The 13433-nt window shown below is 42.2% G+C and overlaps 1 protein-coding gene across 1 annotated transcript in view; it reads right to left on the bottom strand.

Annotated features, from left to right (window-relative positions):
• The window catches only part of OTC (ornithine transcarbamylase), a 136362-nt gene that overhangs the window by 53999 nt on the left and 68930 nt on the right, over nucleotides 1–13433 (bottom strand). Inside the window, exon 4 of the mRNA XM_044286642.1 lies at nucleotides 9441–9528. Within this exon, the coding sequence (XP_044142577.1) occupies nucleotides 9441–9528 (88 nt within the window). The remainder of the gene's footprint in view (nucleotides 1–9440; nucleotides 9529–13433) is intronic.

Raw genomic sequence — 13433 nt, 5'->3', positions numbered from 1 at the left:
CAAAACTGATCCGTTTTGGACCGCTTGTGAGAGCCCTGAAACGGATCTCACAAACAGAAAGCCAAAACGCCAGTGTGAAAGTAGCCTTAGATTGTTGGGAGATGGATCCCCCCCCCCCCCCCCCACCCCACCTCCAGAATGACTTTGCTATCAACCTGCTCTAGAGAGAAGGAAATTAGAAGGTCTAGGACCCTCAAGGCCGTGCATTGAAGTCCAACAGCAAGGTATTGTGCACATTTATTGGCAAAAGACTTTGCTGCTGTGAGTGAACATTGCTAACGCACCCTGCCACACTTCGAGACGGTGTGCCCAACTGTATCCTATATCTGCACCACTCAGCCTGGGAAGTGAGAAATATTCAACCCTCATTGCAAGCTTGTGGCTCTGCAGAGAGATTTTAGAGATAAACAGAGAAGGGATACTACATCCTCTATTATTATCGATGTCCATACGCTGCTATTGGGGACGGATTCCACTACAACTGTCGGATGTACTACTACTCACATGCACTGTACTTTAGTAAAGAGAGACTTATTTATTGATGCCAACTGGCCTGCTTACTGTTTGTACCAGCCACCTGCTCTCCTTCCTTGCACCTTAACTTGCTCTCCTTCCTTGCCATAACTACCACTTCCATCGTCTTCCACTCACTCCCCAGCTTGTCGCTGCATACATGCATCCTGTACTATGTGTGTTGTCCAAAGATCGAGTAATACACAGTAGAAACTTACTACGGTAATTCACTGTTTCCTTGTCCATTGTGTGTCCAGATATCAGCGCATGCGCCTTAGGCAGCATAAAACAAATATAATACCATGTATGCATCAATATATAAAATGCATTCGGAAAGTCTTCAGACCCTTCCACTTTTTTACATTTTGTTATGTTGTGACCTTGTGCTAAAATCTACACTCAATACGTCATAATGAGAAAGGGAAAACAGAATTTTAGAAATTTTTGCTAAATTATTAAAGAGGAAAAGCTACAGTTTTACATGGACATTAGTATTCAGACCCTTTGCTAAGATACTTGAAATGTAGTTCTGGGGGCTCCCATTTCTCTTGATCATCTTTGAGATGTTTCTATACCTTGATTGGAGTCCACCTGTGGTAAATTTAATTGATTGGACATGACTTGGAAAGTAACACCTATGTCTATATAAGGTCTCACAGCTGACAAAGCATATCAGAGCAAAAAGCAAGTCATGAGTAGGAAAGCGCTCAGAGACAAGGCTGTGAGGAGTCACGGATCTGGAGAAGGGTGCAAAAATTCTGCGCTGAAAGTTCCCAAGAGCAGAGTGAGTGGCCTTCATAATTCTTAAACAGAAGATGTTTGGAACAACCAGAACATTTCCTACAGCTGGCTGTCCCACCAAACTAAGAAATCGGGGGCGAAGGGCCTGGGTAACAGTGACACTCATCTCTATTTTCATCTGTATCGCTATCCTTAGGACAGAAGATGTTTGGAACAACCAGAACATTTCCTACAGCTGGCTGCCCCACCAAACTAAGAAATCAGGGGCGAAGGGCCTGGGTAACAGTGGTGCTCATTTCTATTTTCATCTGTATCACTATCCTTAGGACAGCGATACAGATGGATGCTGTGGCAGGGTAGGGGAGAGGCATCATCCTTCCCTCAGACTGCAGACACTAGGCCTTAAGCCTATCAGATGCAGCGCAATAACATCATTATCATTGCGCCGCCTGAGCCGGGCAACATACAGTTCGGGACACAGTTCAGAGATATTCTTATAAAAATCTGATCCAGAGTGCTCAGGACCTCAGACTGGGCGAAGGTTCACCTTCCAACAAAACAATGACAATAAGCACAAAGGCAAGACAACACGAACGTGGCTTAGGGACAACTCTGTGAATGCCCTTGAGTGGCCCAGCCAGAGCCCTGCCTTGAACCCAATCAAACATCTCTGGAGAGACCTGATGGCTGTCCATCCAGCCTGACACAGGTTGAGAGGATCTGCAGAGAAGAATGGCAGAGAATCCTCAAATCCAGGTTTGCAAACATTATGGCATTATACCAAGAAGACTGGATGCTGAAATCGTTGTCAACGGTGCTTCAACTAAGTACTGAGTAAAGAGTCTGAATTGGGGACGAGTGAATTGGTCCGTCCCACTACAGTCCCGCTATTATCTGTACTGTGGCAGAGGGAATGTCTGTATAGTGATGTTAAAATGTACTTTCTTTGCGATGAGGTCAGATTAAGATGGCCACCAGTCTCGCAAGACCACCTTAATCTTACCCATGCGCTGTTACTGTGAGTAGCGGTGCATGTGCGAATATACTTAATTACGAATCCAAACCTGGGATTTGTGGAGCGTGTCACAATTATAACGAATCTGGGTTCAGATTTGTAATGAAATATGTTTGGCCATGTGCCGCTACTAACAGTAATGGCACATGCACAAGATTAAGGTGGTCTTGCGAGACCGGTGGCCATCTTAATCAGGCCTAATCGCAAAGAATACATTTTAACATCATTATACAGACAATTCGTCGGCCACAGTACAGATAATGTGATGAACGAATTGGGTTCATTCATATTGGGACGAACCAATAACAGTTATCACTAGTCTGAATACTTATGTCAATGTAATATTTTAGTTTTCAATAAATTACAGTAATGAATTGGTTGGTCACCTAACCCCCCAGGACGTTACATCACTTGGAAGTGCTGCAACACATGTCCAGAGAAAATCTGATTATTTATGGTGGCGGCAATAAGTAAAGAACACCAAACTGCTAACATACAACATATTTATAGGAAAGTGGTGAATCATTATAATAATTCCCATAGACTGACATCTGAAGGTGACACATTTGAATGCACGTTTTATTATTATTATTACACTGTACTTATTTTGGACTAAACAAGCCAAACATTTTTCAATAGAACTACTGTATATAGATAAAAAAAATTACCCCCTTGTTAGAGCAGTCAGCTTTGTATGTGAAAAGATACTGGCTGCAGTATTCTTCACAATATAACCCTTATCTCTGCATTCCAGAGAGCTTATAAACGCTCAAGTATGCTGAATTCTTATCAATTTGATAAGAATTCAGCTTAAAGAGGGTTATCCAGTTTTCTGATAGTGATGGCCTATTCTGAGGATATTTGATTGGTGGGCGCCAACTCTTGCCCACTTTGCCGATCAGCTGTTTGAAGGGGCCACATCGCTTGTGCATGTGCCACAGATTCTTCAATGTTTACATCATTCTGTGTGATGTTCATGCTCATAACTCATATTCTGAGTTTAGAGATTCAGGAATTCAGAGATAAGAGCTAGAGAATGAGCCTTCAGGCAGCACCGCTAATGGATTTTCCTGTAAAGGAGAAAGAGCTGCCTTCATTGTATGTGTAAAGATGTTGGCTGCAGGGGACAAGTGATTGAAAATGTGTAATAAAAACTAACTGGGATTTTAGTTAATGGTTCATTAAAGATTTATTGTGTACAAGTAAATTACAACAATAAATGCACACGGGTAATGAAGAACAATGGAAATCAGCTCTACATAGTAAACATTTTTTGTAGAGATGAAATATAAGTATATTACCCAAATCCAGTTTCATGTAAATATATTTCTCATGAGTTAGGACTGCAAAAAAAGGGGGGTCAGTCAGCACATCCCAATGCACAGGTGCACGCCGCCATGGCTAGAAACACAAAATAAACACAATGCAACAGCACTCTGCAAACAAAAATAACGTACAATAATGCCATAGTTCTAGAAAATATTCTGGTGCTAATGCTACTCTTATTTTTGTAAATTTGAGATTCTTGGCAAATACATTTTGTACAAAATTATTTGGGCCCATCTGCCAAACGTCAAGGCGATTTCTGTAAGACGGGAACCTAACACTAAATACTACCTGTTATAGTGCCATAATGGCCACCATAAAATTCAGGGAGTGCAGGTTCCACATGCATGCTGCTGCTTATGAGTTAAGAGACGCTAATGCTAGTTATATATTTTTTATATAATTATATAATTTAATGCTAGTTATATATTCCATTTTAGTCGGCAGGGATTTATATAACCAGTTTTTCACCATATAGCATTTTTCCCACAGCTAAGGCTACTTTCACACTAGCGTTTTTACTGGATCTGGCAGGATTCAGAAAAAAAACACTTCCTTTACTGATAATACAACCGCCTGCATCTGTTATGAATGATCCGGTTGTATTATCTTTAACATTGCCAAGACGGATCCATCATGAACACCATTGAAAGTCAATGAAGGACGGATACGTTTTTTTATTGTGTCAGATTATGTCAAAGAAAACGGATCCGTCCCCATTGACTTGCACTGGGGGTTATGCCAGTTCCTTCTTGCTCCGCTTCCCAGGATGGAAAGCAAACTACAACATGTTGCGGTTTGCTCTCCGGTATGGGAACGCAACTAAACGGAATGGAATTCATTTTGGAGCATTCCGTTCTATTCAGTTCAGTTTTGTCCCCACGGACAAAACTAAAGCGTTTTTTCCCCTGTATTGAGCCCCTATGACTGATCTTAATACCGGAAAACTAAAATGCTAGTGTGAAAGTAGCCTAACTTGGAAAAATTGCCCAGTGGAGCCTCCTAGATAACTCTAGTACCCAGCGCATGTAAGTTTAAAAAGGTTGTACCAAGTTAAGAAGTTATTCCCTATTTACAGGATTGGGAATAACTAACTGATTGCTGGGGCACTGTACTCGGCTGTCTCCAGCAGTTCCATAGAGAATAAATGAAGTGGCAGGGTGCATTCCCGACCTAACACTCGATCAGATCAGGGAGATGGGACCCCCAGTGCTCCATTAGCTATCCCCTATCCTGTGAATAAGGGATAAATTATAAACTTGGCACAACCCCTTTTAAGTTTTGATATTGTTTGGTTAAAGGGGGGGAGCACTGTTCTTTGTATTATATCTACAATATGATAAGTAAGTAAAGTAAAGAAATCTAAGGTTTTAGACTGGGTCTCAGCTCTCTAGCATGTACTGTTCCTGAGATATTCCAAAAGAATACATGAGCAAATAGAAGCCTGCAGGTCTTTCTCCTCATACACGTAGTCACATGCCCCTTATCAGCCAATAGAAGCTTGCAGGCCCTTAGTCTCCACATATACACAGTTTTACACCAGGTTTCCATAACAACCCAGACATTTTTCTTCACTGCTGTAGGTCAGCTTTAAAGGGGCAGGATGCTGTGGATGACACTGCTAAGGGAGCGGAGTGCTGTGGAGGTCACAGTTAAGGGGGCATGTAGGGTGGCCATTCAGGCCAACCTTAAAAGACTGACTTAAAAACCCCATCCCCAGGTCCCGCTAAGCCACACCTCTGACCCGGTTCGGCCATGCCCCCTCCCACTCCGCAGCCTATGGGGTTTGAAAAAAATGAAGGTAAAAATTTACTTCTGTCAGCTTCAGGGGCGGGAGGGAGGGTGACTTTCTCCCTGCAGCTCACTCTCAGACAGCACAGAGCTGCTGTCTGAGAGTGAGCTGTTAAAAAGGACATCCCTGTGTCCATCCAGGCCCTGCGCAGGATGAAGGACACAGAGTCTGAAAGCTGGACAGTCTGGCATAAAACTGGACCTCTGGCCACCCTGGGGGCAGGCTGCTCTGAAGGTCAAAGTTAAGGGGATGGTCTGCTATGGAGGTCAGTGTTAAGGGGCGGGGTGCTGTAGAGGTCACTGTTAAGGGGACAGGGTGTTGTGGAGGTCACATTTTAAGGGAACGGAGCTCTGTGGAGGTCACTGTTAAGGGGGCAAGTTATTGTGGAAATCATTGTTAACAAGAAGGGGTACTCTGGAGTTCAGTAAAAAAGGGGTGGCTGCTGTGGAGGTCACTGTAAAAGGGGAGGGCGCTGTGGAGGTCACTGTTAAATGAGCTGGGTACTGTAGATGTCACTGTTATAGTGGATACTGTCGATATCTTTTAACGATACACACCCAGGAAGAAGTGCAACAGCGACTTAAAAAGATTAAAATAGACAAATCGCCAGGACCGGATGGCATACACCCCCGTATCCTAAGGGAATTAAGTAATGTCATAGCCAGACCCTTATTTCTGATATTTGCAGATTCTATATTGACAGGGAATGTCCCACAGGATTGGTGCATGGCAAATGTGGTGCCAATATTCAAAAAGGGTCCAAAAACAGAGCCTGGAAACTATAGGCCGGTAAGTTTAACATCTGTTGTGGGTAAACTGTTTGAAGGTTTTCTGAGAGATGCTATGTTAGAGCATCTTAACGGAAATAAGCAAATAACGCCATATCAGCATGGCTTCGTGAGGGATCGAGCATGTCAAACAAATTTAATCAGTTTCTATGAGGAGGTAAGTTCTAGACTTGACAGCGGTGAATCAATGGATGTCGTGTATCTGGACTTCTCCAAAGCATTTGACACTGTACCACATAAAAGGTTAGTATATAAAATGAGAATGCTCGGACTGGGAGAAAACGTCTGTATGTGGGTAAGTAACTGGCTCAATGATAGAAAACAGAGGGTGGTTATTAATGGTAAATACTCAGATTGGGTCACTGTCACTAGTGGGGTACCTCAGGGGTCAGTATTGGGCCCTATTCTCTTCAATATATTTATTCATGATCTTGTAGAAGGCTTGCATAGTAAAATATCAATTTTCACAGATGACACTATACTGTGTAAAGTAATTAACACTAAAGAGGACAGTATACTACTACAGATGGATCTGGATAGATTGCAGGCTTGGGCAGAGAAGTGGCAGATGAGGTTTAAAGGGATTCTGTCACCTCCCCTAAGCCAAAAAACGATTTTAAAGCAGCCATGAAGCACAGCTTACCTGGATTAGGCTGTGCTCTTTTATCTTGAAATCCGTCCAGCAGTTACTGCAAAAAACAACTTTGATTGATAAGGAAATGTGTCCTGAAGGTGCCCAGAGGGGCGTTTTTTTCTTCTTAGAGAGCCCAGTACCGCCCCTCTTTCAGTGCCCAGCCCGCCTTTCTTGTACTTTCTAACCGCCCCCAGCTTGCCACAGAGGGGGAGGAGAGGGAGGAGAGGCTGTGGCAGTACAAGGAAGGCGGGCTGGGCACTGAAAGAGGGGCGGTACTGGGCTCTCTAAGAAGAAAAAAACGCCCCTCTGGGCACCTTCAGGACACATTTCCTTATCAATCAAAGTTGTTTTTTGCAGTAACTGCTGGACGGATTTCAAGATAAAAGAGCACAGCCTAATCCAGGTAAGCTGTGCTTCATGGCTGCTTTAAAATCGTTTTTTGGCTTAGGGGAGGTGACAGAATCCCTTTAACACTGACAAATGTAAAGTTATGCACATGGGAAGGAATAATGCAAGTCACCCGTACTTATTAAATGGTAAAACACTCGGTAACACTGACATGGAAAAATATCTAGGAATTTTAATAAACAGCAAACTAAGCTGCAAAAAACAGTGTCAGGCAGCTGCTGCCAAAGCCAATAAGATAATGGATTGCATCAAAAGGGGCATAGATGCCCGTGATGAGAACATAGTCCTACCACTTTACAAATCATTAGTCAGACCACACATGGAGTACTGTGTACAGTTCTGGGCTCCAGTGAACAAAGCAGACATAGCAGAGCTGGAGGGGGTCCAGAGGAGGGCAACTAAAGTAATAACTGGAATGGGGCAACTACAGTACCCTGAAAGATTATCAAAATTAGGGTTATTCACTTTAGAAAAAAGACGACTGAGAGGAGATCTAATTAATATGTATAAATATATCAGGGGTCAGTACAGAGATCTATCCCATCATCTATTCATTCCCAGGACGGTGACTGTGACGAGGGGACATCCTCTGCGTCTGGAGGAAAGAAGGTTTGTACACAAACATAGAAGAGGATTCTTTACGGTAAGAGCAGTGAGACTATGGAACTCTCTGCCTGAGGAGGTGGTGATGGTGAGTACAATAAAGGAATTCAAGAGGGGCCTGGATGTATTTCTGGAGCGTAATAATATTACAGGCTATAGCTACTAGAGAGAGATCGTTGATCCAGGGATTTATTCTGATTGCCTGATTGGAGTCGGGAAGGAATTTTTATTCCCCTAAAGTGAGGAAAATTGGCTTCTACCTCACAGGTTTTTTTTTGCCTTCCTCTGGATCAACTTGCAGGATGACAGGCCGAACTGGATGGACAAATGTCTTTTTTCGCCCTTATGTACTATGTTATGTACTATGTTACAAACATTAAATAAAATAGATGAAATATACCCGTGCGAAGTCGGGTCCTTTTGCTAGTTAAATGTAAAGAAATATGGTCGAAGACAAGACAAATGGGATAGTCAATCTAGACACTGAAGGAAACAGTTGGGGAGGAAGAATGAAAGGAAAAGAAAAGGGAAGCGAAGGAAAAAAATTTAGTTCAATAGGAGGAGTATCTGCAATCCAAAACCCAAGAGTTACATAGTTAATACGGTTGAAAAAAGTCCATCAAGTTCAACCAAAGGATAGGTGGGGACGTGAATGTTAGAAAAGGGGAGTGAGACCCAGATTTCTACACATTTTCATAAGCATTAATTTTATTTACTTTTAAGAATTCATCTAACCCCTTTTTAAAACTACTTACCTTTCCTGCTGTGACCATATCCGGAGGTAGACTATTCCACAGATTTACAGTCCTTACAGTAAAGAAGCTATGACGCCTCTGTAGACTTTTCCTTCTCGAGACGGAGGCAGTGCCCCCTTGTCTTTTTAGTTGAATAGTGGAGAACTACAGGAAGATAACTAAGGCAGTGTGGAAGGAATGGGAGTCTGGGTTCAATGTATTACGATCGGTAAGTGTATGTGAAAAGATACTGGCTGCAGAGGACAAATGGATAGAATTGTTTTAATATAGAGATATAGACCTATTGGAAAAATGTTTTTTCAGACCCAAATAAGTACAATGCAATTATAAAAAATGCATTCAAATGTGTCCATATTTTTAGAGGCGTTCTCAGGGATTGCAGTATTGATGAACTATGCTTAAGATCAGTATTAGATTAGCGGGGGTCTGACTCCCGGCACCATGCTGATCAGCTGTTTCATGGGGAACAACCCAAGTGCCACAGTTCCAACTAACAGCTTATCAGAGAGGGTGCTGAGAGACCCCCCCCCCCCCCAAGGTAGGTCATCAATAATGTAAGCCCGATAAACCCTTATAAAATACCTAATCGATTTCAATGTTACCTGATGTAATAAACCTACATGTTTGTTGTGACTACAATATCGCCTTTAAGGAGTCACGGTTGCTACATAGACTAATTAAGCATTAAATCATGTATAGTAAGTAGATTTTCCTAGTGGTAGTTATTTTATTATTCTGACATTTTTTTAATTGGAAGCATAGCTCTATAGATAAAACTCTGGCAATGTAGGTTGGATTAATACAAAACTGCATTTCTCTCGCACAAACAGATAAATCTGTAGGGAACAAATAACATGAAAGAGACCTTGCTGTGTCCTTCAGGCTTTCATTGACTCCCAAATGAATATCCTGCGTGGTGAGAAAACAAGGATGTCCTCCAAGCAGAGCAAATCCTATAAGTATATTATAGAAATGTAAGATTATTTTTAAAACTGGAAAAAGTGAAGTGGCACAAAAAAGTGTTATACTACTAGAAGGCCTCTTATCTGAGAAGTTCTGAGAACCTGAGGATGGGGGGAATGCATAATTGCTTCCATCCAGAGATACATACAAGTATGAAAATACATAAATCAAAGCAGTATCTACAGTACATTTTGGTTGGATATATAAGAAATGTCTCCATACAAAAAGATCTGCTTGATAATTTGTTTTGTACCATTAATTTTTCCGTATAAGAGCTTCCAATCAGTAGAATGCATTACCTATCACACAGCTAATCTAAAAGCAGATTTTATACCAACCGTTAAATTAGAAATGGCTTTTAACAGATTATACAAGATCAGAAGAACGGAGGCTATAATAGTCTGGCATTTGTCAGTTGACTCCCATTCATTCCATACAGTCAATATAGAAGGGAAGTCTATGGCTCCAATATGGCCACCACAAAGGCACAACAAAAAGCTTTTATTCTCTTCTATTATTATTTGAAAGCGTCATTAATTCCACAGCGCTGTATGTAATACAAATGCCCCCCAGCAAGCTCTTCGCAACCACCTCCTCCTGTGCAACCCCCACTCCTTCTCCTGTGGTTAGTCAAGATAGCTTTCTCAGACCCGGCTACACGTATATAATCTTTTTCATGTCACTATATATACTGTGACTCTATAAAATGCCATTCTATAATACTGTTGAGGGGGCCATGACAATAAAATCTTAAAGTTCTCCTCCTGGGTGGGTCCCTTTCTGAGTTCCGAACCTGTAGCAGCCACCTCCCCTGCTTCCACTATAGCTACGCCCCTGACAAAAAAAAAACAAATACAGTAAGCATGAAACTATTAACAGACTGGTACAGAGGGAGAGGCGATCCTGCCTGCCTGGGTAAAAGCTGCCCATATGGCTGTGTGGTGGCAGCATGCTCCACGTTAATAGAAAAGTTCTCCTATGCCAGTAAACTATATAAAATAAATAATTATGCTATGCTATATCCTTCACCGTTGCCATCACTGCAGCTCTGGTTTTCCTTCCAGTGTTTATATACAAGGCACTAGAGGTGACGTATAGATATTTGGCACGTGAGTACTGCAGTCAATTTAACAGCAGGAGGACCAGAGATGCGGCAAAGGGAACGGTAGGGGGAAAACAGGGGGGGCACAACAGAGGTGAGAATACTAAATACTGGGAGCACTACAGAGGAAAGGGGACATGGTAAATACTGGGGACACAATGGGGGGGGGAATGCTAAATACTATAGAGGGAGATGGCCATGCTAAATACTCGGGGCACTATAGAAGGAGGCCATGCTCAATACTGGGCACACTATGAGGGGGAATGCTAAATATTGGGCATCTACAGAGTGGGGCCATTATAAACACTGGGGCACTGCAGAGTGGGCCATTACACATACTTGGGGCAATACAGAGGGGGAATTTTAAATACTGAGGACACTATGGGGGCCATCATAAATACTTGGGGGTATTACAGCAGGGCATTTTAAATACTGAGTGAACTAGAGGAGGGGCATTATAACTACAGTGGCATTGCAGTTTTTTTAAAAATAAATATTGAGGGCACTATAATGGGGCATGAAGCTTAAGGATAAAAATTGAACCAAAAAATGATGACGAATAGCAAGCTTTTGGAACTACCTTGGTCTCTTTATCAGGTTTCTCAATTGTTAACTTTTCTATCTATTGGCTAAAAAAAATAAAAATTCTTTTAACATAGTTGCATAAAGTCCCTAAATTTCAGAGACAATCCTGGCAAATTCGGTAGGTCCCCTGTTTAAAACAAATTGGGATTCATGTAAACCCTGCTCAGAAGTGGACATTCCCGGAAAGGGGGGTTGTTCCCAGGGCGGGGCATAAATGTCCAAAGTTACACAATTGTTGGTATGTATGCTTTAATATTCTGGGAATAATTAATTCATAGGTCACTCAAAGCAGTTTATTTAGTTCAGTTGTATGGATTGGAAGTTCATAAAAGACCTCAATTCTCAGCTGCGATTGTGATTCAAAATTTCCATAATCTAGCACTTAAAAGGTTTTTTTTCATGAATCATACTTATTCCCTATCCACAGGCAGCAGACATGTGACTGCTACACCGTTTTAACAGGGAACATCGTACCCATGTTCAGTCAAATTCCCAACAACCAGACATGTATTCCATATCGTATGGATAGGAGATAAGTGTTTTTCCTGGGAAACCTGCACACAGAAATCCCAGAATCTCAGGCAACTCAGAATAGACCAAAATTATGAGATTATTATTTTATATTATATCTGATTTGATAAATTATATGATATTGCACAGTGGCGTACATAGAGAAGTAAGGCCCCCTTAGCAAGGATCAATCCGACCCCCCACACAGGACAGAAGGGTTTCTGCCTAAACCCTTTTCATTAACATTTAGGCCATTTTCCCACTGTCTCATTTGCTAAAAGTTGTTTCTTTAGAGCAGCGGTCCCCAACCGCGGGGCCGCAGCCCAGGACCGGGCCCTGGAAGATTGCTTTGCAACTAGGGTGGCTAAATGCCCCACCCCACACAACTCTCTCTCTGATTGGAGGCTCTTATTCAGAACGTCTATTGTTCTCTGCAGCTGTCAATCACATCCGAGCGCCCTCACCCCTTCAGCCCTAAAGGGCTCGCAGTACTCATGTGCCGCTTTGAGCTCGTACCACCAGCTGATACTGAGTACGTTCTTCAGACCAGCGTTAGCAACTGTCACCGAGACGCCTGCTCACTCCCGCATCACGTGATGAGGACGGGGCGCCCCTTATATTACCTGTCATATGGTCAGTCACGTGGTCTGGTCATCTGCTATGAGAGCGCGCGTGTTTGCCCATAGTAACCAGTCATGTGAGCTGCGGCAGTATCAAGAGATGCTATCCTCAGGGTCACACCTGAGCATGGAGGTCTCTGTGGGGAGTATAGTGTGGAGGTCTCTGTGGGGAATATAGTGTGGACGGTCTCTGTGGGGAGTATATTGGAGGTCTCTATGGGGAGTATATTGGAGGTCTCTGTGGGGAGTATATTGTGGAGGTCTCTGTGGGGAATATAGTGTGGAGGTCTCTATGGGGAGTATATTTGAGGTCTCTGTGGGGAGTATAGTGTGGAGGTATCTGGGGTTATTAACTACTGTGAAGTGGGGACTGCTGAAAGGGGGAAATAAATACTGTGAAAACTGCTGAAAGGGTTAATAACTACTGTGAATGGGGGATGCACCTTGTGTTTTGTTATACGGAATCAGTCAGCGCCGACCAGCACCCCCTAAGCCCCTCCCATCCCACCCAATATCTGGGTAAATTGTCTTGCATGAAACTGGTCCTTGGCACAAAAAAGGTTGGGAGACCACTGCTTTAGAGGGTACTGTCCTGACCAAGTTTTCACCTCTAGTAGAAAAGGAGATAATTTCAACTAAGACTGGGCCCCGTCTTGCTCTGGGCCCCATAGCAGTCGCATGGTCTGCCGCTATGGTAGTTACGCCCCTGATACTGCCTGAATGTAGCTACTACTAGTAAGAGATAGCTGCAGTTGTATTTATACCCCTAGAATTTAACTCAATGATACAAGTGCCTCTCAATAAATTACAATATCATTCAAAAGTTAATTTATTTCAGCAATTCAAAAAGAGAAACTCATATATTCTATAGAATCATTACATACACAGTGAGCTATTGTATTTCAAGCATTTATTTATTTTAATGTTGATGACTATGACTTACAGCTAATGAAAATCCAAAAGTTGGTATCTCAGAAAATTTGAATATTAAATAAATATTAATTATTTTAATACAGAAATGTTTGCCTACAGAAAAGTACAGGTATGTAAAGTATATTCACTCAATACTTTATTTTAC

The sequence above is a fragment of the Bufo gargarizans genome, chromosome 3 (assembly GCF_014858855.1).
Source record: "Bufo gargarizans isolate SCDJY-AF-19 chromosome 3, ASM1485885v1, whole genome shotgun sequence".
Lineage (NCBI taxonomy): Eukaryota > Metazoa > Chordata > Amphibia > Anura > Bufonidae > Bufo > Bufo gargarizans.
The sequence above is the reverse complement of the archived record's forward strand: the minus strand, read 5'-3'. Positions and strand labels throughout refer to the sequence as shown.